Source organism: Neolamprologus brichardi, chromosome 19 (genome assembly GCF_056152115.1).
Source record: "Neolamprologus brichardi isolate AB-2024 chromosome 19, ASM5615211v1, whole genome shotgun sequence".
Taxonomy (NCBI): Eukaryota; Metazoa; Chordata; class Actinopteri; order Cichliformes; family Cichlidae; genus Neolamprologus; species Neolamprologus brichardi.
Genome location: NC_142122.1, coordinates 190,001 through 214,653, shown reverse-complemented (window position 1 = coordinate 214,653; position 24,653 = coordinate 190,001). Strand labels below are relative to the sequence as shown.

At 49.0% G+C, this 24,653-nt stretch overlaps 3 protein-coding genes across 5 annotated transcripts in view; 1 reads left to right on the top strand and 2 right to left on the bottom strand.

Moving 5' to 3' along the window:
• Window positions 1-711: 711 nt before the first annotated feature.
• Window positions 712-14,211, bottom strand: tyro3 (TYRO3 protein tyrosine kinase). Of its 2 annotated transcripts, none has more exons than XM_087832905.1 (19): window positions 13,962-14,211; window positions 12,457-12,643; window positions 11,076-11,176; window positions 10,829-10,999; window positions 8,954-9,040; window positions 8,747-8,862; window positions 8,479-8,659; window positions 6,438-6,580; window positions 6,220-6,358; window positions 6,009-6,132; window positions 5,716-5,810; window positions 5,538-5,633; window positions 5,102-5,182; window positions 4,921-5,013; window positions 4,721-4,842; window positions 4,541-4,650; window positions 4,156-4,315; window positions 2,137-2,273; window positions 712-2,055 (listed from the first exon to the last, which is right to left on the bottom strand). In XM_087832905.1, the coding sequence occupies exons 1-19, from the start codon at window positions 14,023-14,025 to the stop codon at window positions 1,632-1,634; spliced, it is 2,631 nt and encodes an 876-aa protein (XP_087689031.1). In that variant the 5' UTR covers window positions 14,026-14,211; the 3' UTR covers window positions 712-1,631. The 2 variants fall into 2 exon arrangements, with proteins under 2 accessions (XP_087689031.1, XP_087689032.1); XM_087832906.1 differs by having other exon boundaries at window positions 12,457-12,640.
• Window positions 14,212-17,089: 2,878 nt separating this feature from the next.
• The window catches only part of sec23a (Sec23 homolog A, coat complex II component), a 14,839-nt gene continuing 7,275 nt past the window's right edge, over window positions 17,090-24,653 (bottom strand). For both annotated transcript variants that reach the window (XM_087832971.1, XM_087832972.1), the window contains exons 12-20: window positions 24,405-24,494; window positions 20,142-20,248; window positions 19,911-20,064; window positions 19,756-19,833; window positions 19,521-19,682; window positions 19,294-19,380; window positions 18,074-18,229; window positions 17,798-17,863; window positions 17,090-17,711 (exon numbers count right to left, since the gene is read on the bottom strand). In XM_087832971.1, coding sequence (XP_087689097.1) covers window positions 17,622-17,711; window positions 17,798-17,863; window positions 18,074-18,229; window positions 19,294-19,380; window positions 19,521-19,682; window positions 19,756-19,833; window positions 19,911-20,064; window positions 20,142-20,248; window positions 24,405-24,494 — 990 coding nt within the window. In that variant the 3' untranslated portion in view covers window positions 17,090-17,621. The remainder of the gene's footprint in view (window positions 17,712-17,797; window positions 17,864-18,073; window positions 18,230-19,293; window positions 19,381-19,520; window positions 19,683-19,755; window positions 19,834-19,910; window positions 20,065-20,141; window positions 20,249-24,404; window positions 24,495-24,653) is intronic.
• LOC102784843 (histamine H2 receptor) lies at window positions 21,439-23,996 on the top strand. The gene is made up of 3 exons (XM_035912027.2): window positions 21,439-22,135; window positions 23,095-23,248; window positions 23,362-23,996. Exons 1-3 carry the CDS (start codon window positions 21,439-21,441, stop codon window positions 23,549-23,551), a joined length of 1,041 nt encoding a protein of 346 aa, XP_035767920.2. The 3' UTR covers window positions 23,552-23,996.

Genomic DNA, 24,653 nt, shown 5'->3' with positions numbered 1-24,653 from the left:
GATGAGAAGTAAAAAAAGAGCCGTCAGGTGCGTTAGAACAGGCTTTTCCCCGCAGCACGCCGTGTAAGAAATACAAAGAAAACGGCGCCGTTACAACTTATGTCTAAAAATGCATCGGTTAAAACACTCGACTCCAGCTACATGACGCACAGCTGGAAACACTTCACACAAGTCGAGCTGCCCGACATTCACAGAATTTATTTTTTGTGATTTATATTGTTATCGGGACGATAGATGTCTTAATGTCGGGACATGAGGTTTTGGTCATGTCGCACAGCCGCAGCAGAGACCACAGACTCAGGTTAAGATATCACCGGCTCACTGACACAGCTCGAGGTGTTACGGCTGAACACGAATCTTTAGAGGTGAAATGACTGTCAGCTGTTATTGATCGGCATGCAAGAATCATGTGGAAGAAACAAACCCGCCCTGTGGTGTGACATCACTTCCTGTCTCTTTTGTTTTACATTTTAAATACCTGACTTGATCTTTACCCCATATTTTAGTACATTTATTCCTTAGTAAAGATTTTATTTTGATCCATGTTTTATTTGAAGAGCTGCAAACCTGTCGATAAATATTTGTCTGATTGTTTTTGAATTTGAAAGCTGGCAGTAAACGATGAAACTGAAATGATTTCACAGAGCTGGACGCTGATTTTTACCGATCACGTTTTTAATCTGACCTCAGATCAGAAGACAAAGCGCAGAAAACAGGAAACACTTTATTTAATTATCACTTTCTTACAGACCTGAAGTCAGTGAGACATCACACACAGAGGTAAGAGTGTCGTCATAGCAACACAAGATAAATCAGTTAAGAGGGTCAGTCATCTGTCGCCACTAAAACTTCAAGTTAATTCAGTAATAACAAAACACAGCTTCACTGTTACAGCAACAGCCACCACCGGGGGCAGCAGAGAGACACTGACAGGGTGGGACACGCCGTGAAGAAGAAACCATAGAAGCCACATGTAGGCCACAGAGGCCTCACGTACACGTCCAGCAGCTTTCACACATCCCATAATTTCTCAACTCATCATAAACTAAAATCAAAGCGCTTCAGAAAAATGCTTTGTGGGAGGAGCTTCAGCAGGAAGGTCAAACCTGAAATGTTTCCCTGTTAATACAGGTTCAGTGCAGGGTTGTCTAACTGGAGGCTCCCGGCCCAGGTAAGGGTCACGGGTGTGCTCAGGAAACCCCCAGTCTTTCAAAATAAAAGCACAGCTCCAGACCTAAATGGTAATGTCCTCTAAAACACAAGCTGCAAAGAAAATATCCAGGCTGATTAATCGATTAGTTAACAGGAAGTGATTAATCGTCGAACAAAGAAGCAGCTGCTGATCGATCAATAAAACGTGAGTTATTGATTTACTGACCTGAAAATAAAACGTTTATTAATGAAATGAATGAGGCGTTTCGGCGCCCCCTTCTGTTTCCTCGCGGTGACTAACAGCACCTCCCTCCGTCACCGATTCACCTGCTGATCGACTCCATGGATCCTTTGTTCTGAACCGTAGTGGGAGGAGCGGTCGTGATTGTCCCTCAGTGCGTCTCCGCCCGCCCGCTGCTCCGTGCCTCAAAGTGAGTCTGATCAGCTGACGGAGGAGCGCTGAGATTGGCCAGTCTGTGTCACACGTTGATGACGACGTCGTCGTCGTCTTCGTCCCTCGCCTCCTCCTGTAACGTGTCTGTGGACCACCTCCCCCCCGCCTCCTCCTCGGAGACTCCACAGGGGCCGGTGATGTACCTGTAGTCGCCACCGATGGCAAACGCCGCCCCAGACCCAATCAGCCAGTCTTTCTCCTCGTGCTCCACCTGCCGCTGCCATGGGACGCCCCAGTTTGAGGCCGCCACCGCCTCCTCAGGCCCCGGGGCCCGGGCTCCTCCCCCATGCTCACCATCGTCGCCCTCCAGGTTGACGTAGAATAACGGCTCCTTCTGAGGGGAGGCGGGCAACAGGCTGAGCCACAGCGCCTCCAGCTGGCCGACCAGCTGCTGGAAGCTGGGCCGACATTTAGGGACGGGACTCCAGCAGCTGTGCATGATCTCATATCTGACAACCACAGAAGAAGAAAGAGGTTAAAGAGTGCACACAGCTGACGTGATGAGCTTTGTTTTGAAAGGGGTTTCTCACATGTCGTCTCTGCAGTCGGCCGGCTTCTTCAGACGTTCTCCTTTGATCAGGAACTCGTAGATCTCCGAGTTTTCCACGCCAGGATACGGAGTCTGACCGCGAGTCATGATCTCCCACATCGTCACGCCAAACGCCCACTGACACACACACAGAAGGTCATCATTCGCTGAGTGCACACACCAACCTGAAACTTTTAAAGTCTTTACTTTACTCCTAACATGTTCCTTTAGTTTGTTTCCATGACAATCTAATCATGTGACAAAGAGCTGGTCTGCTGACGTGACGCTGACGTGTTTATGTCACAGCTTCACTCCTGATCAGCAGATGGCAGTAACGAGCACTACAGCTGTGATGAGGTGACAGCAGAAACCACCTGCACAGGTGTGCTTAAACTAGAGATGCACGATACCACTTTTTTATGTCCGATACCGATATCATAAATCTGGATATCTGCCGATATGAATCCGATATAGTGTTTTTTTTAATCAATAAAACGTTTTTAATATCTTGCTGCATTTTGTATAAGTTCATACTCAAGTTTAAATAAACAACAACACTAAAGCTGTTCTGTTATACCTGTATGTAAAAAACACACTGCGCCCAAAATATTTCATAGTTCAGCAAAACTGATCAATCTAATAAACTTAAACCTGCTCCATCCTCCCTATTCTGGTGTTTTAAAGAGTACTTAGCAGAAATATTAAGCAACCTAACTGATAGGGTTGCAAGGGAACCCCCCCACCCTCCACCTCATGATGCTTAATCGATGTAATCAACTTTAATTTGATGCAGGGGGAAAAATGCACAGAAATAAATTATTTTTCAAGAATAATTAAATAGATTCAACATCTTTCTTCAACAGAACTGCAGACTGCACAGATGGTTCCCAAAGGAAAAAGTACTACAGCTTACTAGGGTATATTAGACTTAACAGTTACTATATACAGTAATGGACTTCTATACATTTTACATCAGATTAAAACTTTGGGTGTCAGATTCAGATAATTATTTATTAAAAGCTCGACATTTTAAATGAGAATAAGAAAGAAAAGTACGTCTTTGTGCCCCCTTTTCCCTGTTCATGCCCTATCGGCCCCCCTGGATAAACTTTGCTAGCTCCGCCCCTGCACAGTTACGTCAGCTGTAGAAAAAGATCCTGGTGTAGAAATAATATTAAATTCATTCTAACAACAGCTGATCAAGTTTAATAGTGCTGCTGTTGTTCAGCCGCTGGTTTCCTCTTTCTGGTGAGAAGTGAGACAAAAACAAAGAAGAGAGACGATCAGCTGATCATTGATCAGTTTATGATTGAAGTAGCAGCAGGAGAGAGAGAGAGAGAGAGAGAGAGAGAGAGAGAGAGAGAGAGAGAGAGAGAGAGAGAGAGGCAGTCGCTCGGTTGTTAAGCTTAACGTGGGAACGCTTTACAAACATTCAGAGATGAACTTACACACTTGCTTTACTTCTCTCTGGGAAAACTTCCTCGGAGATGAAATGCTGGTTTGGTAGCGACGCTACAAATACACACAGCCGCTCTATCACGTGATGCACACTGCTCCGACGTGCTACGGTTATGAGCTGAGTTACGCCGTGTAGCAAGTTTTGTGAGGTGCTTTTTTGATATTTAATGGATCGATTACATTTTTTATTTCTCTCCGATATCCGATCCAGTCATTTACGTCAGTATCCGACCGATACGTAACATCGGATCGGTCCATCTCCAGTGTAAACCCGTCTCAGCGTTAAGCTGCTGCGGGTTCACTGATGGCACAAACTCAGCGGCGCCTCCTCTCAGGTCGTCTTTACAGAGAACAAAGCGTCCCTGCGTGCTCGCATCAGCACTCGCCTTCTGCTTGATCAGTGCTGAAACACGTCAGCTCATGGATCGAGCTGCCTTCAGGCTTCGTTTCCAGGCTGTCTGAACGTGACTATCAGCAGAAACTAAAAAAAGAAAAGCGCCTGAAATGTCCTCTGGTCTGTAATCTGTCACAAACGTGTGTGTCCAGGTGTGTGCGTGCGTACCACGTCGCTCTGCGTGGTGTACACGTTGTCAGCCAGACTCTCCAGAGCGATCCACTTGACGGGCAGTTTGGAGACGGAGCCCTGACGGTAATAATCGCCACTGTAGATCTTCTTAGAGAGGCCGAAGTCGGCCACACACACGGTCATGTCCTCGTTCAGCCTGAAACACACACACAGAGCTGGCTAAGGCCGGCACAGCGCCCCCTACACTCGTCTTTATGAAGTTTCCATGTGCACGCCTGAATGTGACAATGACAGAGCAACAGACTCTGAGGCTGATAACCTGAGTGGGAGATTGCTGCCACTCCTCATTTAAACTCACAACAACAACGACTATCTGAATCAGCTCATTGATCGCCTGATTGGCTGCGATTGGCGGACTGACATGCAGTTCCTGGCGGCGAGGTCTCTGTGGATGATGTTCTTGCTGCTCAGATACTCCATCCCCTGAGAGATGTCCAACATGAACCGGGCCAGCGTGTGCAGAGACAGGTCCTAACAGAGGCACATTGGTTATTGATCAAAGCACAGTTATTGATCAGCCATCGATCAGGGCGTGTCTTACAAACGGCTCGTCTCCCAGCCTGGACAGCAGCAGGAAGGTGTGCAGGTCTCCGTGCTTCATGAACGGCAGAACCACCATCGGGATCGGCAGCCGCTGGCCGGGACGCCGGTGGAGGCTCACTCCTATTGGACAGATCGGCATATTAATCACGCTGCCTGACCTTTGACCTCCGGTTATCACTGTGTGGTGGGCGGGGTTACCAATGAGCTGGATGACGTTGGGATGGTGGAAGTCCTTCATGTAGGCCGCCTCCTTCAGACACTGCTCGATGTCACCTGACGAGGTGATGTCAGCTGGAGGAGGTCACGTGATCTGGTTATTCAACACATCGGCTGCTTGAAGAAGAAGATGAAGAAGATGAAGAAGAAGAGCACAACTCACATTTCAGTACTTTGACCGCCACCTTCTGGACAGACGAGTCCTCAGTCTTCAGGAAGGCCTCGCGCACTGAGCCGAACTCACCTGCGCAGGTAAACACACACTGATGTGTTTATTTGTTATTTGATTACTTTTATTTATGTTTTAACATATTCTACTAATTATTTTCTGACACGTTCAAATATTGATATTTTTAAACATTTTGTGTGTGACCTCCTGCCTCAGACACACACAGAGGTTATACAGGTGTTTCTGTCGTGTTCCCACCACCTGACTGTCACCATCTATATAACAGGTGACATCAGCGCGAATCATGTGATTTAGTTTCATTTAAAAACAAAACAACATTAATTCATAAGTTAGTGTTTGTCGCTCTGATTACAAGAGAAAGTTTTTGCTGACAGTTTACACGTGTCGTTTGCTGTCGTCATAGCGATACCTTTTCCCAGCATGTGTCCAAGCGTCAGCAGCCGCTCAGAAATCAAAACGTCCTTCAGTTTATTCTTCAGCTCGTCGTTGATGCAGAGACCGTCCACTGGGGGGAGACACAGAGGCAGCGAGGTCTGATACACATTCCCGTGTTTATCAACAAACACACTGAGCGTGCTCACACTTACAGGTGGACTCCTGCAGGTCCGTCACGTTCCTGTTGAAGGACCGCGCCGCTGTGAAGGACACTGAGGTCTCTGCACCCGGAGACTTGAAGGCCGAGCTGGAAGCATGAAAACATGAGAAACAGCCGCACGCCTGACGCTGGCAGCTCATTGGTTCATACGTGGAAACGTACAGAAACATTGTTCACATGTTGCGTCTGTTTCTTTCAGCTGTGGATAAATAAACTGTAGCGCGTCTGTGGACGCAGGAAGGCGTGCTGCTGTAAGGTCAGTGGTGTGCGTGAACACGTTCGTACCCAAACTGCATCTCCTTCCCGCGGCGCTGAGCGACGACAGCCAGCAGCAGCCCGACGATGGTGGCGACCAGGAGGCCGAGGAGCAGACCGACCCACATGTGGCTCCGCGGGACCCGGACCTGCGCTGAGAGAGCAGCAGCCAGGCAACGATCAATCAATGTCCTTCAAACACCCGCGGTGACATCAGAGCTGATGTCATGTCTCAGAGTACCTGAAGGGGGCAGCAGCAGCACCGGGGAGCTCCACGGCCCACAGCCCACCGCCGTGCAGGCCGCCACCTGGAAGGATGCGTTAAAGAAACGACCACCCCCAGAGAGGTGGGCGGAGTTCTCCTTAAAGAGGAGCGGCTCCTGCAGGCAGAGACAATGACATCATCACCGTCACCCTCCACCTCCAATTACACTGGAGAGACAGGTACGACTGTCTCACCTGAGCCTCTCCTCCCAAAGTCCACTGCACCTTGTAGGCCAACAGTCGACCCTGCAGCTCGTCCACCTGAAGCTCCGCCCACTTCAGAGACAGCTGCCGCTCCGAGAGGTCAAATGTCAGGTTCCTGGGGGCGGCGGAGGGCACTGAGGCGGGACACACAGACTCACAGGTACATAAAAGCACAAACGAGCCAACAAAAACTCGCGCATCAACTGATTCCTCTGGTTCTATCGATTCTACTGGTTTCTACTCTTCTCCTGCTGTGTTTTTGTCTCTGTGCTCGGCTGCTCAGGCCTGCAGCTGAATGTGGGTCACTGTGGCTCAAAGGGCCCAGTGTGAGCTCCGCCTGCAGGAGGCGCCGCTCGCCCTGCTGCAGCCTCACACTGGATGTAGGACACAAACAAAAGCTGATTGTACGCCGAGGACTGGAATCTGCCCAAATACACACGTACACACACACACACACACACAGACACACACACACACGTACACACACACACACACACAGACGCACACACACACACACAGACGCACACACACACACACAGACACGTACACACACACACACACGCACGCACGCACACACGTACACACACGCACACACGTACACACACGCACACACGTACACACACGCACACAGACGTACACACACACACACAGACACGTACACACACACACACACACAGACACACACACACAGACACACACACACACACAGACGTACACACACACACACAGACGTACACACACACACACAGACGTACACACACACACACACACAGACACACACACACACACACACACAGACACGTACACACACACACACACACACACACAGACACGTACACACACACACACACACACAGACACACAGACACACACACACACACACAGACACACACACACACACACAGACACACACACACACACACAGACACGTACACACACACACAGACACACACACACACACACAGACACACACACACACACACAGACACGTACACACACACACAGACACACACACACACACAGACACACACACACACACGCACACACACACAGACACACACACACACACACACACACGTACACACACACACGTACACACACACAGACGTACACACACACACACAGACACACACACACACACACAGACACGTACACACACACACAGACACACACACACACAGACACACACACACACACAGACACACACACACACACACAGACACACACACACACACGCACACACACACAGACACACACACACACACGCACACACACACGTACACACACACACACACACACGTACACACACACAGACGTACACACACACACACACACACACACGCACACACGTACACACACACACACACACAGACACACACACACACAGACACACACACACACACACAGACACACACACACACAGACGTACACACACACACACACAGACACACACACACACAGACGTACACACACACACAGACGTACACACACACACACACACAGACACACACACACACAGACGTACACACACACAGACGTACACACACACACACACACACAGACACACACACACACACACACAGACACACACACACACACAGACGTACACACACACACAGACGTACACACACACACACACACACAGACACGTACACACACAGACACAGACACGTACACACACAGACACGTACACACACACACGCACACACACACACACACACACACGTACACACACACACGTACACACACACAGACGTACACACACACACACACACAGACGTACACACACACACACACACACACACACACACACACACACACACACACGTACACAAACACACACTCTCTCACACACACACACACACACACAGACGTACACAGACACACACACGTACACAGACACACACACACACACACGTACACACACACACACTCGTGTTTACTGACTAAACTGTGAGGTAGTAAAACACCAGCTGGTCACATGACACGGTCACATGTTTGCTGCAGGTGACGGTCAGCACACCCGTCTTACCTGCTTCAGGTGTGTGAAAGTGCAGCCAGGGCGAGAAGGGCGACGCCCCCACCTCGTTCACACAGGAGACCCTGGTGCTGTAGTTGGCGTGACTCCTCAGACCAGTCAGCGTGTGGAGGTGAGGAGGAACCTGGACCTCCCGCTGTGGGAGGTCCCACCTGCGGGCGGAGCGCCTCGACACCTGGTTCAGAGGGGGGGGGGGGGGGGGAGGGGGGTGAGGACCTTTTTGAGGCCTACAGGTGAGGTATGAGGGTAAGGTGTGCATTACCTGGACGATACAGGTGGACAGTTCAGAGTGACCAGTGAATCCCGGTTTCCATGACAACGTTACGTTGTTATCCACCATCCCTACGATCTGCAGGCTGACCGGCGCCTCCGGCAGCACTGGCACACAAAGGCACGCTGTTTACAAGCCACGCCCACACATAGCCATGCAGTCACAGCTCGACGCACACCTGTGTGGGTGTGGCCTCACCTTTGATATGAGCGGTTCCAGTCCTGGACACGGAGACGCCCCTGGCATTCTTCGCTTCACAGTAAAACTTGATGCTGCTGTTCACACCTGCACACACACATTAATCGCACACACAGAGGAGCTCCAGGTGCATTATGGGTGATGTAGTTTAACACAGAGGACACAATAACAGTGTGTAAAGCTTCCATTTACACTGAAGCTGAGTGAGAACACTGGCGTGACAGCAGGAGGAGGACAGCACATCCAGGAGTAAATGTGTTGATCCAGGACAGAACTGCTGAAAACCCTCAGTGATCCGTACGTGCCAGCTGACACACTTTCTCTAAACACCGCGTCTCTGTGGACTTTAAACCCTAAACACTGGTCCACCCCAAGGATCAGTTCCCCCGACACAGAGTAACAGAGTGTGCGCTGTTAAGTGCAGGAGGAGCCAGGATTTATACATCGAGGAAACCAAACCACCTCTGGCTGAGAGGATGGACCAACACAGCAGAGCCTCCTCGTCAGGCCAGGACTCTGCAGCATTCACACCTACAGGCCAGTGCACACTCTGATGATGTCACATCCTGGACAGGGAGGAACGCTGGTTTGAGGGCGGAGTCAAGGAGGACATTTACGTGAAAAGGGAAAGACCATCTCTGAATGGAGGAGGGGCCTAAGGGTCCATCTGTCACCATCTTACAATGCTGTGATTGCAGCCATTCAACTCTCTGTGAATGGGACTCATGGTTATTGATCAGTGATAAATCAGTTTACATATCAGTGATCATAAACTGACCTCCGACCCAGCCTATCATGACTCAGTGGTGCGAGTATCAGGCTACGTCCACCCTAACACGTTTTTGTTTGAAAACGCATCATTTCCTGTCCACACTGAGACGCCGTTTTCGCTCAAGGACAACGCAGCGTTTTGAAAACGGTGCTTTCGTGTCACAGTGTGGAAAACTGAGACTTTTTGAAAACAATGACATGTTAGTCATGTGATGCAGTCATGTGACCAATTAAAGTAAGATGGCGTTACACAGCAGCTGTTCTGACCCTGTTAAAGGTTAACATCAGTCTGTTCGTGCTGCAGAGAGCGTTTCTTCACATTCTTTATTTCTCACTCGCTTTTGCAACTTTGTACTTTTGTGTTACTCGCAGCAACGACTCCGCCTCGTTGTGAATCCATTTAACAAACTCGCTGCTTTTCCTCCACATTCTGCCGACGCTTCAAAGAGCCGGACAGGAAATAAACTGCAGACAGAAATGAGGCGGGTCGACTCTTCTTGCGTTTCACGCGTGCGCAGCACTGGAACGTCGGCATTTTCAACCGTTTCAATGTGGACGCACAACTCTGTGAAAACGACTGAGAGTATGGACGCGGAGCGCTTTCAGACAAAAGCGCCATTTTCACATCTATCCGGGCCGGTGTGGACGTAGCCTGAGTGTTTACAAACTGAAGAGGTCAGCTGATGACGTTTCTCCCACTGCAAACCCCCCCCCCCCCCCCCCCCCCACCACCACCACCACCACCACCCCACCTCCCCCCCACACACACTCTGAATATCAGAGATATTTTCGGTATGACTCAGCTGAGGCTGTGGGAACTTTAATCTGGAGAAACACGGCGTGATCTGGTTAAACCGACCTGTGGATTAAATCCAGCTCGTGTGTGTGAGTGTGTGTGTGTGTGTGTGTGTGTGTGTGTCGTTAACTGCTGAATAATGGGGTCATGAAGCTGTGTCTGACTCATTTATCAAACAGCTGTGTGTGTTTCATCATTTCAGTAATAACGTTTTCTGAACTTAAATGGCGCACTGTAGCTCCTCCCACAGGCTGGTTGATACTTGAGGACCTTTCCCATGATGCACCTGGATGCCATTTTTCTCTGACCTGGGACGTGAAGGATGGAAGGTGAGGGTCTGGGCTCCCCCTCCTGGACTCCTCCCAGCCACCACAGCACCTCCACGGGCTCGGGGGGGCCGATGGCGGCACAGGTCAGGTTGAAGGGCGTGCCGGCGAACATCGCCACATCCTGAGGCTCCTGGGTGAAGTGAGGAACTCCTGCAGGAAGAAGAGGAGGTGAACCTGGAGCATGATGGGAAACGTGAGGGGGAGGCGACCATGCTCAGGGTCTCACCTTCCACTGTAATCCAGGCGCGCTCAGAGGAGAAGGTCAGGCCGTGGAACTCCACCTCACACCAGTACTGACCCGCATCCAGCTGCTGGACCGACTTCACACTGAAACAGACCACAACACCAATAACAGCACAGAGCACGGTTCATGAGAGCTTTGATCCACCAGCTGAGGGCTCTGCTTCAAACATCTGCACCTCAAATTTGGACCAGAGGGTGGAGTGGTTGGTGTTACTGTGATGATAAGCCAATCAGGCCCATTGAGTCTTTGTTTAGTCACTGAAACAGCCACAGCGCCATCATCAGGCCAGGTGCTGAATTTCAGCAGCATCCCCACTTTTTCCTCTTTGGGCGTCCTGTCAGATCACGCAGGAGGAAGCGCTCAGTCCGAACACCTGCAGCCTGGAATCAAACCTAGGACCGCCTCCGCCAGATGTCAGCGGGCTTTTCATTTCACAGATGGAGGAGGTGGTGTTGGAAGGAGATCGAGTTCAAAGCAGCAGCTCTGTGTTTACTGCAGGACGTCTGTTTAACCATTAAACAGCACAAACGGCGAGCTGCGGGCAGACTGCATGGAGTTTTTTACCACTTTAACATTCTCGCCACAACGTCACAGCTAAGAGTTTAAAACGGTTCCAGGACGGAAACATTACATCGGATAATGACTCAACTCCAGCTTGTTTCTAACAAACACACAAGATGGAGGAAGAGAACTTTCTCCTCTGCACATTCACACTGTTTAGGTCCATGACGGCTGACAGGAACAGGACGTGCTGGATTCCACAGCTGCACCCATCACCTGCACGAACTAACCCTGAAGACAGGCAACATAAATGTGTATAAACTGACGTTTGGTTGCTAGATGTCAGCTGCTGGAGCACGAACAGGTGAAAAAGTAGATTATTTCACCTTTGTCACGTTCACTGACACGCCTGTGCTCACCGCCTCGCTGCTCGCCTCTTCCTGTTTTACTCGACTCAGCCTCAGGTGTGATGGATGTGACTGCGTCACATGTGAAAGCCTGAACATAAAGCACTGAATCACCTGCGTAGAGCTTCACCTGAAGGAGGTCCAGAGGCATCAGGACTACAGAGAACCCAGTACAGAACCCTGTGGAACTCCAGCTGCTTTCTTACAGTTTAGCCTAAAAACGTTAATATTGTGTTTCTTCCCTTTCAGAAGGGAGACTGATGCTTCACACTGAATGACCTCCGGCTGAGTCAGCAGGAAGCAGCCGCGGAGTGAGCGCCGCTGGCTGATAATTAAACGAAGAGACAAACGTGGTTTGACAGTACGATGACATCACAGCACTCTGGCAGCCCCGCCCCCCAGTCTGAAAATCAAACGAAAGGTTAGGAGAAAAACATTGATCGAGTGTTCTGCACCTGTGTGACGTCTCCCAGTGCTGCTCTCCCAGCGTGAGGAACACCTGATCTGTGCTGTACAGCTTCTCGCCGTCCTTCATCCAGGTGATCTCCGGCTCCGTCACGCCTTCTACCGCACAGCCCAGCCGCACCTCGTTCCCCTGAGACACCGTCTGATTGGACGGATGCTTTGTGAACACCACACCTGCTGGAGTAGGAGGAGTCGGCTTGATCCATTCACCCAAGCTCTTCAGTCTGAATCGTTTTGTCATACTGAAAGTTTAACACGTGTTCATCAGCAGATCTGTGTGTGTGTGTGTTTTCCACGCAGCAGTGTTTCATCTCAAACTTAACACACTTCTCTGAACTTTCTGGAACAGCCTCATCATCACTGACGTCCTCCATAAGAACTCCATTCAGAAGCTGCCTGAGAATCTATTATTTTACCTTCCTTCAGTCTCTCCCCGATCACTGATCAATAATCTGAACATTTAAAGGGTTCATGAAAATACAGGAGCTCAAACAGTTCAGCTGCTTTTATTTTGAAAGTCTGACTGAAACCCAATCAAACATCAGATCCAATCAGAGAGCAGCCAGGTGAAAGCCTTTCTATGCGCTGATGACATCACAAGGCAGCAGTCATCACTTCCTGGAAGGATGATGTAATGGTGCACTGGGCGAAGCATCAGTAAAAATACCGATAACCAATACTAATCACTGCTCCGCCCCTGTGAGCAGACTAACTCAGGTTCAGTCTGACACACAAACAGGTGAGGCGCTACAGGTGTTCATGTGATCCTGAAACTTCAGGATTTAGACGTGATATCAATAAAAGAGTTTAGATTATTTTTTACAGAAACCTGAGGACATGACCTCAGAGCTGTGCTGAGAAGTCTGATGATTTAACCTGAGCAACTCACTGCAGTGTGTGTGTGCGCGCGCATGTTTACAGGTGAGTTGCAACACACCCGCAGTGACGTGGGTCCTGAATAAAATGACTGACAGCTTCACATCATGACTCGGGGACCATAAAAGCTTCCTGAAGCCCACGGCTTCAGTATCAGCCCGGAAAGCTGCACTTTGCCCCCTGACCTCTGTTTACGAGTCCCCGCACCAAACTCCATTTAAGAACTATAATGTGTCCTCGAGCTGCTCCACGTGCTGTAAATGACTTCATGGCATGACCTCTTTAGTTTGTCACGAGCCTGAAGGTAAATCGCCGCGAACGCAACAAACCAGAAAGAACTCGGTTAAAATGTGAAGTTGTCACGGGTTCGGGTCAGAGCAGGGGTCTGTGCGTGAGAAAACAAGCGAACCAGCTTCAGATAAACGCTGCTTGGTGTGACTCGCGTTGGCCGATTTACTGCGAGGCTCCATCACCTCGGAGCGTCAGGTGAGCCTGACCCTGTGAGTGTCTGACAGGCGGTAAAATCTTTAAATCTGACAATTTCCGGGCGGAGTTCGGCGGATGTAAAGCTGTCGCATTAGCTCCTGTGCTAACTGCCCACGACCCCCGGGACACTCACCGCTCCCACAGCTCCCCGCGGGGCTCCGCAGGGATAACACGACGATCCACAGCAGCAGCTTCATCTCCGCATCCTCCTCTTCCTCCGGCTCGGTCTGTCCGTTGCGGGAGCCTCACTGCCCAGCGGACCAAGAGGAGGAGGAGTGACTGATGAAGATCATGAAAACAAAGGAGAATAGCTCGAGACTCCGGGAAAACTTCTCCTCCGTTTGTTTTCCCACAAACTCCGACCCGCCAATTTACCCAGCGCGAGGCCGCGCGGGCCGGATGCGCCTTCACAATAAAAGCTACACGCTAAACTAAAATTTTATTATCATTAAATAGCAGGGTTATTATAGTTAAATAAAACTAAATATGAAAATGAAAACACATTCTAATTAACTAAAATAAATATTCGGTTTCATTAAATAGCAGTGTTATTATGGTTAAATAAAACTAAAATTAAAAGTGACTGAAAACTGAGTTATGAACAAAAATCTAAACGGAATAAAAACTAATTAGGCACTACAATAACTCTGTTAAACACACATTTATTTGCATTATTCTTACAGATGTTATTTAAAAACACCAGAATTACCTTTTCTTCAGTTTGGTTCATATTTTCTGCTTTTAATCTATAAATAATTTTTGTTTTACTTTGTTTCAGCCCATTCCATGTTTTCTTATATTTCTTTTAACATTTTTATTATGACACATTTTTCCATTTGTTTCGTTGTTGTTTTCTTTATTTCTTTTCTAGTAAATATTTATGGGCGTCATTATATTTAATCATATCAGTGGGGTTCAAACCGGAAGTGCAGCTGACTTTTAGTTGTTTCACAGATGATACCGGTGGTGTGTGTGTGTGTGTGTGTTTTTACTGCGCATGACCGCCACCTGCTGGTGTGACATCAGAGTTTCCGCCTGATGCGGAGTACTCGGATACTTTGGAATAACGGCTTTAATCAATGATCAGTGTGTTTAAGTCGATTGATTTTCACAGTTCATTGCAATATTTTTGTTTCAGGTTTTTTTTACCGTTTTCTTTGACATCATAGTTGCTAAATTATTTAAATTTCCTTCGGAAAACTTTTCGTGTCACTTTTAATTTTTACTAATTTTATTTCCATTTAGTTTCATTAGTTTTACTTTTTCATCCAAATTTTATTCTCCTGTTAAAAAAAAATAGTGACTTCAGTTTCACATTCATTTAATTTCATTTCATTACTCATACAGTGTTGGAACAGACCACATCACAGTAATCACATTACTGTTTTCAGTAATCACATTACAGTTACAGGCTCTTCAGTTATCTGTACGTGCTCAGCTGGTTTTGGGTGGTGTGCAGGGGGCGGGGATAGTGGAGCAGCTGTAGAGGAGTGCGGACGTGAAGAGATGGACACGGTAGCACCAAAGTAATATAATGACTTACTTTTCTTTGATGCAGTTGCTCCCTGGGGGAAGTAACGAGTCTGGATAAGCAGTTGTCCTCAGTGGAGGGCGAGAAGTGTTGCTGGGATGACTGTTACTGATTTACTGAGGCTCCCTGTTAAACCCTGAGTTTAAAATCCTGCTCCTCAGCTCAGATGATACAGGTGTGTAACAGAGACCAGGGGTTCCATCACACACCTGTATTTGTATTCATTTCAGTGATTGATAATTTAAAAACTAAATAAAAAAAGAAACACACATTTGTGGTTAGTGATTCTTTATTAGGTCATTAGCTGGTATCTATGGCTACGTTCACACTGCAGGCGAAAGCACATCCAATCCGACTTTTTGTGACCCTCTGCGACCCATATCACAGTGTGAACGGCACAAATCTGATATTTTCAAATCTGATCTGGGTCACTTTCGTATGTGGTTCTGAATCCGATACATATCTAATGTTTTAGAAAGCTGCTGTTTGATGGTCGTGTTGCACTAAATCCGTCTTTTACGTCACTGACACAAGACAGACGCCAATTATCAGCGTCTTTTTATTTAGATTTTATTTTAAACATTTGTTCATCTTTCCGCTGATCTGAAGTCAGATTATGAAACACAGCAGCAGACCTCTGTGTGTGTGTGTGTGTGTGTGTATGTGTGTCCCATGTTTAGGTGGGAGGACCACAAATTGACTATACTTACCTCTCCCCTCCTTTCAAGAAGGATGCTGCTGTGTCTCCTCTCCTGAGTAAAGGAAGCTCCGACCCAGACAGTGGCTGTGTCCCAATTCCAAGGCTGCATCCTCCGGAGGCCGCATTTGAAGGCCGATAACAACGACGACATGACGAAGGCTGTAGACTCCTCCTAATGCAGCCGACAAATGCATCCTCCTTTTTCCAGAATTTGAAGGATGGGTCGGGTGTGTCCTTCGTGGCCCACCTTATCCCAGAATTCATAGCGCGGCCCAGCCAATTTTTTCCCCACAGCTGAATAAACATCAAACAAAAAACTGATTAAACAGAAGTGTGAGATGCCTGAGAGTTTACTCCAGTGTCCTGTTATATTTTAGATAGCAAGGAGCAGACGGCCGAGTTTATTGAACTCCACTGGTGGCTCAAATCTGAAGGCTAGACCGTCCCATCTCACAGCCTCTCGCTTCCGGCCTTCTCGGTCTTGGGAGGACACGTAGACTGTGAAGGCCCGGTCCTCAGGAGGACGCAGCCCCTGAACTGACAGTGCTGAGCTCCACTCCACCTGCTCACCTGCAGCGTTTTAGCAGAGGTGTCTGTTTCTGTGGGTGTGGCACATGTTGAGCACCCCACAGCTTGGCTTATTGTTTTTACCTGTGTGAGTGGGAATGCTCAGATGGTAAGGCGGGTACCTCAGGTTAATTCAGGGTAAAAGTCGGACTCTGTTCGACTGACAGCAGAAGCTCCTCGAGGGTCTGTTAGGTTTCTTTTCCTTCTCACACTTTAAAGGAAAAGTATGACCCTAAAGTGGATTTTTAAATCTGGGGTGGTGCCATTTGCTGGGATGACTGATGGTGTCTGAGCAGAGGTGGAGGCAACCGCAGTCCTGTGATCATCTACAGCCGATCACAGTTACAAACAGACCGTCTGCAGGGTGTGAGCTTTATAAAACACTGGGCTCAGTCACACATGCACAGGTGCTGCGAGCGTCTGATGACATCAGAGCGTCACGTTCAGAAAAAGACAAACTCTGTAAAATTCTGCAGATTTTATTAGAAAGACGAGAACAGTGGCGAGGTGGACCTCTGCGCTCGTTCTCGGTTAGTGTTCAAACACAAGCAGACAGCTTCGCGCGCTCAGTGACATCACATGCTTTCAAAAAAAAACAAAAAAAAAAAAAACACCTCACTTCCTGTTTCCTGTTCCTAAATTTAAAAAAATCACATGTTAAAATTTTAAAATCAATTTAAAACCTTTTAGGGGGGGGAAAAACTCCCGACGGCCACCACTTCCTGCTGTTGTTTCACAATAAAAGCTTCACAGACTAAAACTACACAGTGGCTTTTATTGTGAAAGCTATCACTGCTGCCGTCTGAGAGGATCAACCAATCAAATGCAACTTTATTTTTTTTAAAAAGGCCAATTAACAATAGCATCTCTACACTGTGAGGTTACAACTGCTGCTGATTGGTTGATGGTGCTTGTGGACTGTTGCCATGGAAACACAGGCAGCAAGAAAACAAATAAAAAGCAAACAGATGAGGACAGGTGAGCCGATGGCACACTCAGGCGGCGCTGGAGACGGCGAGCTTCTTCAGGTGGTCCATGAACACCTGCAGGCTGACGTCGTCTGTCAGGATCGGAGCACCGGACTCCTGCGGTGGGGGGGGGCGGACTTGTGTAAACACAGCGTCTGATTGGTCCACATTTAAAGGTTAAAGATTACAGGTTAAAGTCTTACCTGCCCCCAGGTGTACATGTTGTTGTGGGTCTGGGAGGGGTTCACTTTGGAGAGCAGGAAGCGAGCCTGAAAACAGCAGAAGAAGAAAACCTTTCACCTGCTGATCATGTGTGCAGGTGTGTGTAGGTGTGTGCAGGTGCGTAGGTGTGGGCACAGCTGCAAAAAGGGGAAATTGGTGATGATGTCACATTGCCGCTGTGCTGATGTCACGCCTCGTGATCTGACGTGATGTAAATAAAGCTGATGTGTTTCTCAGGTGTGTGCCTGCGCCCTCACCTGGCTGCCGCCGTGCTCCGTGTCGATGTATCTCGGCATGGGGAAGCGCGTGTGCAACAGCTCCTGGGCGTCGTCCACCGGAGCCTGAAGCAGGTGTTTGAAGTTCTCGTACTCGGGCATGTCCTGATAGCCGGCCTTCCTCCACTGAGCCACAGTCTAACAGAGAGACGCAGTGAGACACACCTGTACACCTGCACGGCTCATTATCGTGGTTCTTTAAAGTTTTGTGTGTTTTGAGCTCATGTGAGGTGAATCGTTGAGTTAACGAGAGGATATGAACGAGCAGGTAAAACTGCAAACAGCTGATTGAAGCACGTTCAGGTTTGAGATCAGGTGGGAACTCAGCTCAGCGTCACACCTGTGATGGAAACAGCTGGATCACGTTTAAAGAAACCATCTGAATGATAATCCTCTATCCTAAAACTTAGCTTAAAACAGCGCAAATAATGTATAAAGTAAGAAATAAATTGCTTCCAAAAGAAATCTGTAAATTGTTCATAGAAAGAGAAGGTGGGTATAACTTAAGAGGGAAATGGAATTTAAAAATACAAAGTGCTAGAACAACTTTAAGAACGATGTCCATCTCAATTGCAGGAGTTAAATTATGGAGCAGACTAACAGAAGAAATAAAAGACAGTAAAAACATAAAACAGTTTAAAGTAAGATATAAAAACCTGATTTTAAATAAGTATAACAATGAAGAAAACGGGGTTAACCCAGGACGGTAATGTTGCTGGTAATGGTGTTGTGGTTCTTTTTTGGGGGTTTTTTGTTTTGTTTTGTTTTGGTTGTTTGTTTTTCCATAATTTGTGCATCTGCAAATATACACCTTCTGTATTTTTCATATGAAAGAACGTATACTGTGGTGGGGATTGCTAATTTCTAGTTTTTGATTTATGTATGTTTTGTTTTGTTTTGCTTTACTTTTGTTTCATATGTTGTTTGTTTAATTTAAGACTAAAAAAAAAAAAAAAAAAATTATTTTGAATGAGAGGTAAAACTTGAGGGGGTAGGGACAAATAAGTAAATACTTCTATCTACTCCTTTTCAAACAAATAATGGAATAATATATTGTAATGATTGTGAAGGCTCATGTTTGAAATGTTTGAAATAAAAATAAACTGAACTGAACTGAACTAATTAAATTATTGGACCCTGATTGGCTGAGACAGCTGTGATGTCACGAGGTGCTGGGGTGTGATTGGTGGTGTCGGGTGTACCTCTCCGTGGTAGATGAGGATCTGGAAGAACGTGTCCATCAGAAGGATTCGGTCGGGCAGGATGCTGCTGCTGTCCAACAGGACGGGCTAGAAACACACGCAGTCTGATCAGTTAATCGATCAACGATCAATAACTCAGTTTGTTTCACAATGAGGACTTCAGATTCTGAAACACCTGCACGTCCAGCTGCTCACTCTGCACTGTGTGCACACAGGTGTACAGGTACCTCAGGCGGGCCGTTGAAGGAGTAGGCGTAGAGCACCGGCTGGATCATGATGAGCGCCTGCGTCAGGTCCTGCCGGTTGAAGTGGTGCCGGTAATACGAGCTCTCGTCAGGACTGTTGTTGAACACCTGCAGGAACGGCGAACGCCGCAGGTGGAACATGAACTGAAACACAAACACGCGTCAGCATCCCGGCGCGTGTCACAGATGCGTCTGTGCCGAGCGTTACGGGAGTCACCTGGGGATACAGCGAGAAGGTCTCGGAGAACCGGAAGGAGTTCGGGTCGTCTTTGTGGTAATCGCCAAACTTCTGACACTGAACACAAACACAGGTATCAATTGCTTCCTGTTCGCATCGATCGCGGCGCTCACTCTGCAGGTGTGTTCTCCTACCAGTCTGATCAGCTGTCTGTCTAACCACCTGAGCACGTCCGGCCCCTCCTCCGTCTCTGCCCGGTACACTGCCAACCTCGCCATGAGGATGGCCGCCGCCTCCTGGTCAAAGGACGCCGCGATGCTTTGAATCTGCGTCTGAGCATCGGCCCAGCTGAGGGGAAGAGAAGGGGGCGGGATTAATTCAGGTGTGTGTGTGCAGTGATGGGGTGGAGGCAGGTGTGTTCGTACTTCCTGGCGGTGGTGGTGACCCGGATGCGTCGCTGACCTGACGAGTGCTGGTACTGCGTGACGAACTGGATCGCCCCGCGGCCGCCCTGAGGGATCGGCGCGTTGTGCTGCAGGAAGTGACCGCAAACAGGCAAGTTAGAGGTCAGAGGTCAGGTTAATCAGGTATCAACATCATAGAACGTTAACCCCGCCTCCAGCATTTATCCCGCCCCTGAGACCTCGCTGTCAGGGTCACGACCCCTTGGACTGTTTATTTCCGTAGCACCTGCTCAGGTGTGTTTGAGGCTCGTGACTCAGAGGTCACTTTCTCTAACAAAGCTGAGCCGTGATTGGCTGCTTCAACCCCGGCCTGAGCTCCTCAGCGGTCTGAGGTTCAGCAGGTGGTGAAGGTGATTACACACCTGTACACCTGTTATTACCTGAGTCAAGCTGCGTGACTCACACACACACACACACACACACAGACACACACACAGACACACACACAGACACACACACAGACACACACACACACACACACAGACACACACACAGACACACACACACAGACACACACACAGACACACACACACAGACACACACACAGACACACACACACACACAGACACACACACAGACACACACACACAGACACACACACAGACACACACACACACACACAGACACACACACACAGGCAGGATATTGGATGTTCATCTTGTTTACTTTACAGCCAGCAGGTGTGTCTGTGTGTGTGTGTCTGTGTGTGTGTGTGTGTGTGTGTGTGTGTGTGTGCGCTCATCATCCTCACAGCAGGTGTCAAACAGGTGCGCCATGGCAACACACCCGCAGGAGAACAGGACACGCCCCCTGCGGTCCACCCTCCCCCGCTCAGACTCGTTGGACTGCGATCAGATTCACACACCGACTGACTCCAGCCAACATCAGTGTGACCTTTAACCTCTGAAGACCACAGACCGCGCTGATAATCAGTCGATGAAGGTGACGCATGGTTCTTCCTCCCGATTGGTCCGGTGAGCTGCAGGTTCAGGTGGACTCTTGTTTTTGATTGGTGGAAACGTCGGCAGGCTCTCTGCGTTCTCAACAGCAGCTCAGGTGTGACTCACAGAGCCTCAGGTAATCCCAGCAGTCTCCGTGGTGACGGCGGGCTCTGCTGCGACAGCCTGCTGAAGCTGCTCGTCCTCTGCTCCTCTTTCAGAAGAAACCAACAGCTGATCGATCAGCTGATCGGAGCGCCTGCAGGTGATTGGATCACTTCGGCGTGGTGCACGTTCCTGTCCTGCGAGTCCACGTGAAGATGGCGGACGTTTTGAGCACGCTGTACGCCGCTCTCATGCTGCTGACGAGCGTGGCATCCACCTGTGGGAACCTCCTCCTCCTGCTGGTGCTCCTGCTGAACAAGGAGCTGCGGTCCGACTCGCTGGGCCTCACCCTGAGCTTTAGCCTTAGCGACCTCGCTCTCGGACTCTCCGCCGTCCCCGTCAGTGCGTACAACAGCCTCTCCCAGCCTGTCAGACGCTCCAGCGAGGCCGACGTCTGTCAGGGCGCCGGCTTCATCTTCCTCCTGCTGCAGACCGCCTCCCTGCACTCGCTCGCCTGGGCCACCGTCTACAAGTTCACGGAGATCTGCTTTGCACTCAGCTTCCACAGCATCTGGACGGCGGGGCGGAGCCGGGCAGTGCTGATCGCAGTCTGGCTGTTCTGCCTGGCCAACGCCACCATGCCGCTGCTGGGTTTCGGCAGCTACGCCTACAGCGAGTCACGGTTCCTCTGCTGCCCGAGCTTCACCCCGGAGAACAGGTGCTTTGTGCTGCTGTGGATGGGGGCAGGCATCGTAGCGCCGATCCTCACCATGTGCTCGCTGTACGGATACATCGTGTACGTGGCCAGGAAGCAGGCCAGGAGGGGAACCTTCATGTGCAACGAGCTGCACTGCTTCTACGTCCCTGCCAACAACTACCTGAGGAGCTCCATCGTCATGGTCACCACCTCAGGTGAGCTCACGTTGCAGGGACACGGGTTACACCTCCACTTCACCGACTCTTTGTGAAAACTTCGTCCTCTGAGTTTCCCCACACAGAGGTCCGGCGACTAGTGTCCAACCTCTGTAACAAGCCCACAAACATCTGCACAACAAATCAGCTAAAACTTACAGCTGTGTGACAGTAACGCTCAGATGTTTGAACTAATCTCAGACTCCTGTTAAATCTCCAGCTAGTCTAAAAGTCTCTGCAGTCTCTTAAACTTCAGTAAGTAGTCCGAAACTTGTCCTCTAGATTCTTTAACTGGTGCACCAGTCCCAGTAATTACCAGTGATTTCATACGGAGCTCCAGCTTCACTGGGACTGAACATCCTGCCTATCAGATTTCTGCTGATCGAGTCTGATGCATGAAATTATTTTGTTCCTTTGACAGAAAACATTTCTCCGTTCGTAAAGCCGAGCAGATGAAAATGTCCTCGTAATCTCAAACCAAACAGCAGGACCATGTGACCACGGGGCCGTTTACCCTCTAAAATAAAACCTCGGTGTCACAGCGGCCGTCTTTGAGGATCAGCGTCCATGTTTATCTTTGTGACTCACTGCCATTACTCTCATTACAGGGACAAACACTGAGGTCATAAACACAGGGTCAAAGGTCACCACAGCCAGCTGCAGACGGTCTGAGTGACCGATAAACCAGGTTAATGTTTTCGCCATAAGGTCAATGAGAGCGCTGCGAGTAAATGGCTACTGGCTCTAACACAGCACTGATAAAGTGCTTTACACGCCACGTTCACCTGAGCTCCAGCCTGGAGCGGCCAGGCACCGAACCGCCCACCTTCAGATTGGTAGACAGATCTGCAACTAGTCCCTGCGCCTCTTTAACTAGTCCACAGATAACTAGTCTCCAAACGCCAGCTCACTCATGAGCTGCTGATGAGGTCATGTGACTGTTTCCTGTCTCCTGGCAGTGTGTCTGCTGGTCTGCTGGCTGCCCTACATCTCTGTGTGTCTGTACGAGACGCTGAGCGGTCAGCAGAGTCCGTCCGTGACCACCGCCCTCTCCTCCTGGCTGGTTCTGACCAGCGCCGCGCTCAACCCGTGGATCACCTGCATGACGCAGACGTGAGTCAGACTTTCTTTATCGAAGTTTCAGAAGCAGTAATGAAATGTCACTATTACGCGCTCATGATGTCATAGTGAACAGGAACTTCCTGTCTGTCTCTCTGTGACTCCAGCAGGTACAGGGCGGCGGTGTGCCGAAGTTTCCGCAGGTTCATTCCTTGTGCCGGGATGTTCCTGGAGTCCCACTCCCAGAGCTCCGCCCTCCATCTACCTGCGACCGATCGCCCCAGCACAACAACAACAACAACAAGTACGACCGCAACACAGCCTCCATCTCCTCCCAAAACACTAACAACACCATGACCCCCCCATCACCATCACTGGACCTGTGCACTCTGGGAAACGTAGGCCAAACTTCTCATCTTCTTCTCCAGCGTGGACGAGTTCTGACGTTGTGTTCGAAGACCGCACACTGATGTTCAGCTGATCCCGCAGCCTCACAACACGAAACATTTCCTGATCCACTCAGAGTCACAAACAGTCCGAGCTCTTTCAGCTCCGTTTCAGCAGAGGTGTGTTTATGCTGACGTGACCACATCAGGACGAAGGTTAAACTGCTCCATGGGCTCAGTTACACTGAGCGTTTAAACTCTGAGCTGGACGCCGCGCTGCACGTGAACAGAGCTGATAAACAGCCGGAGACTCTGGGAGTGACGAGCGGCTCGTGCAGCCCAGCAGGATCGAGGATGATGGACAAACTCGGCGGAGCCTGGAAGTCAGCATCTCCGCCCTGATGTGTGCACTTCAAATTCAAACTCATTTCCTGTTTATTATGACTGAGCATCCTCTTAGAAAGACTGTGTCAGTTTGGCTGCTTTTGCTGTTTTCATTTTGAAAGCTGTCCTGATAAACAGCAAAAATAAAATGATATTACTTTTAAAATAATTAGAGCGAATAATGAAAAACTAAAAAAATAAACTACAAACAGATGATCACTGGTCTAATTGTTGTTTTAAACACCAACAGTTTACATCAGTGGGGCTTTTATTTTGTCAGCTTGAGCTCTTATTTTCTCAACAGCAGGATCTATGACATCATCCTGTACCATGACATCACTGCAGGTCACTGAACTTCCTTTTAACTGGTGAATATCAATAATTCAGTAGCTTCATGGTGACAGTGACAGAATCAAAGGTCAGAGGTCAGGTGTTTATACCTGGTTGACGACCTCAAAGTAAAGCGCCAGCGTGGTACTCGGATCCAGTCCGCAGACCTTCCACTGACAGGTTCCTCCCGTGCCGATCTCCTGGAACACAAACAGTCACAGTCTAAGCAATTCTGCCCCTGCAGGCCGGACACAGGAATTACACCCACCTGAGGATTCACCTGTACCTGACAAAAACACACAATCAGCACTTATATGAGCAGTAAGATTCTGAGGCGGCGGTGTTAGTGTACTTCCTGT

Excerpts from the sequence above, each read along its gene's own strand:
- tyro3 (XM_087832905.1), bottom strand. The coding sequence starts at position 14,025 with ATGAAGCTGCTGCTGTGGATCGTCGTGTTATCCCTGCGGAGCCCCGCG. Across the intron at positions 5,183-5,537 it reads TGGACACATGCTGGGAAAAG|GTGAGTTCGGCTCAGTGCGC; the intron begins GTATCGCTATGA and ends TTACCTGCGCAG. Across the intron at positions 5,014-5,101 it reads GGCGGTCAAAGTACTGAAAT|CTGACATCACCTCGTCAGGT; the intron begins GTGAGTTGTGCT and ends GACCTCCTCCAG.
- LOC102784843 (XM_035912027.2), top strand. The coding sequence starts at position 21,439 with ATGGCGGACGTTTTGAGCACGCTGTACGCCGCTCTCATGCTGCTGACG. Across the intron at positions 22,136-23,094 it reads CGTCATGGTCACCACCTCAG|TGTGTCTGCTGGTCTGCTGG; the intron begins GTGAGCTCACGT and ends GTCTCCTGGCAG. Across the intron at positions 23,249-23,361 it reads ATCACCTGCATGACGCAGAC|CAGGTACAGGGCGGCGGTGT; the intron begins GTGAGTCAGACT and ends CTGTGACTCCAG.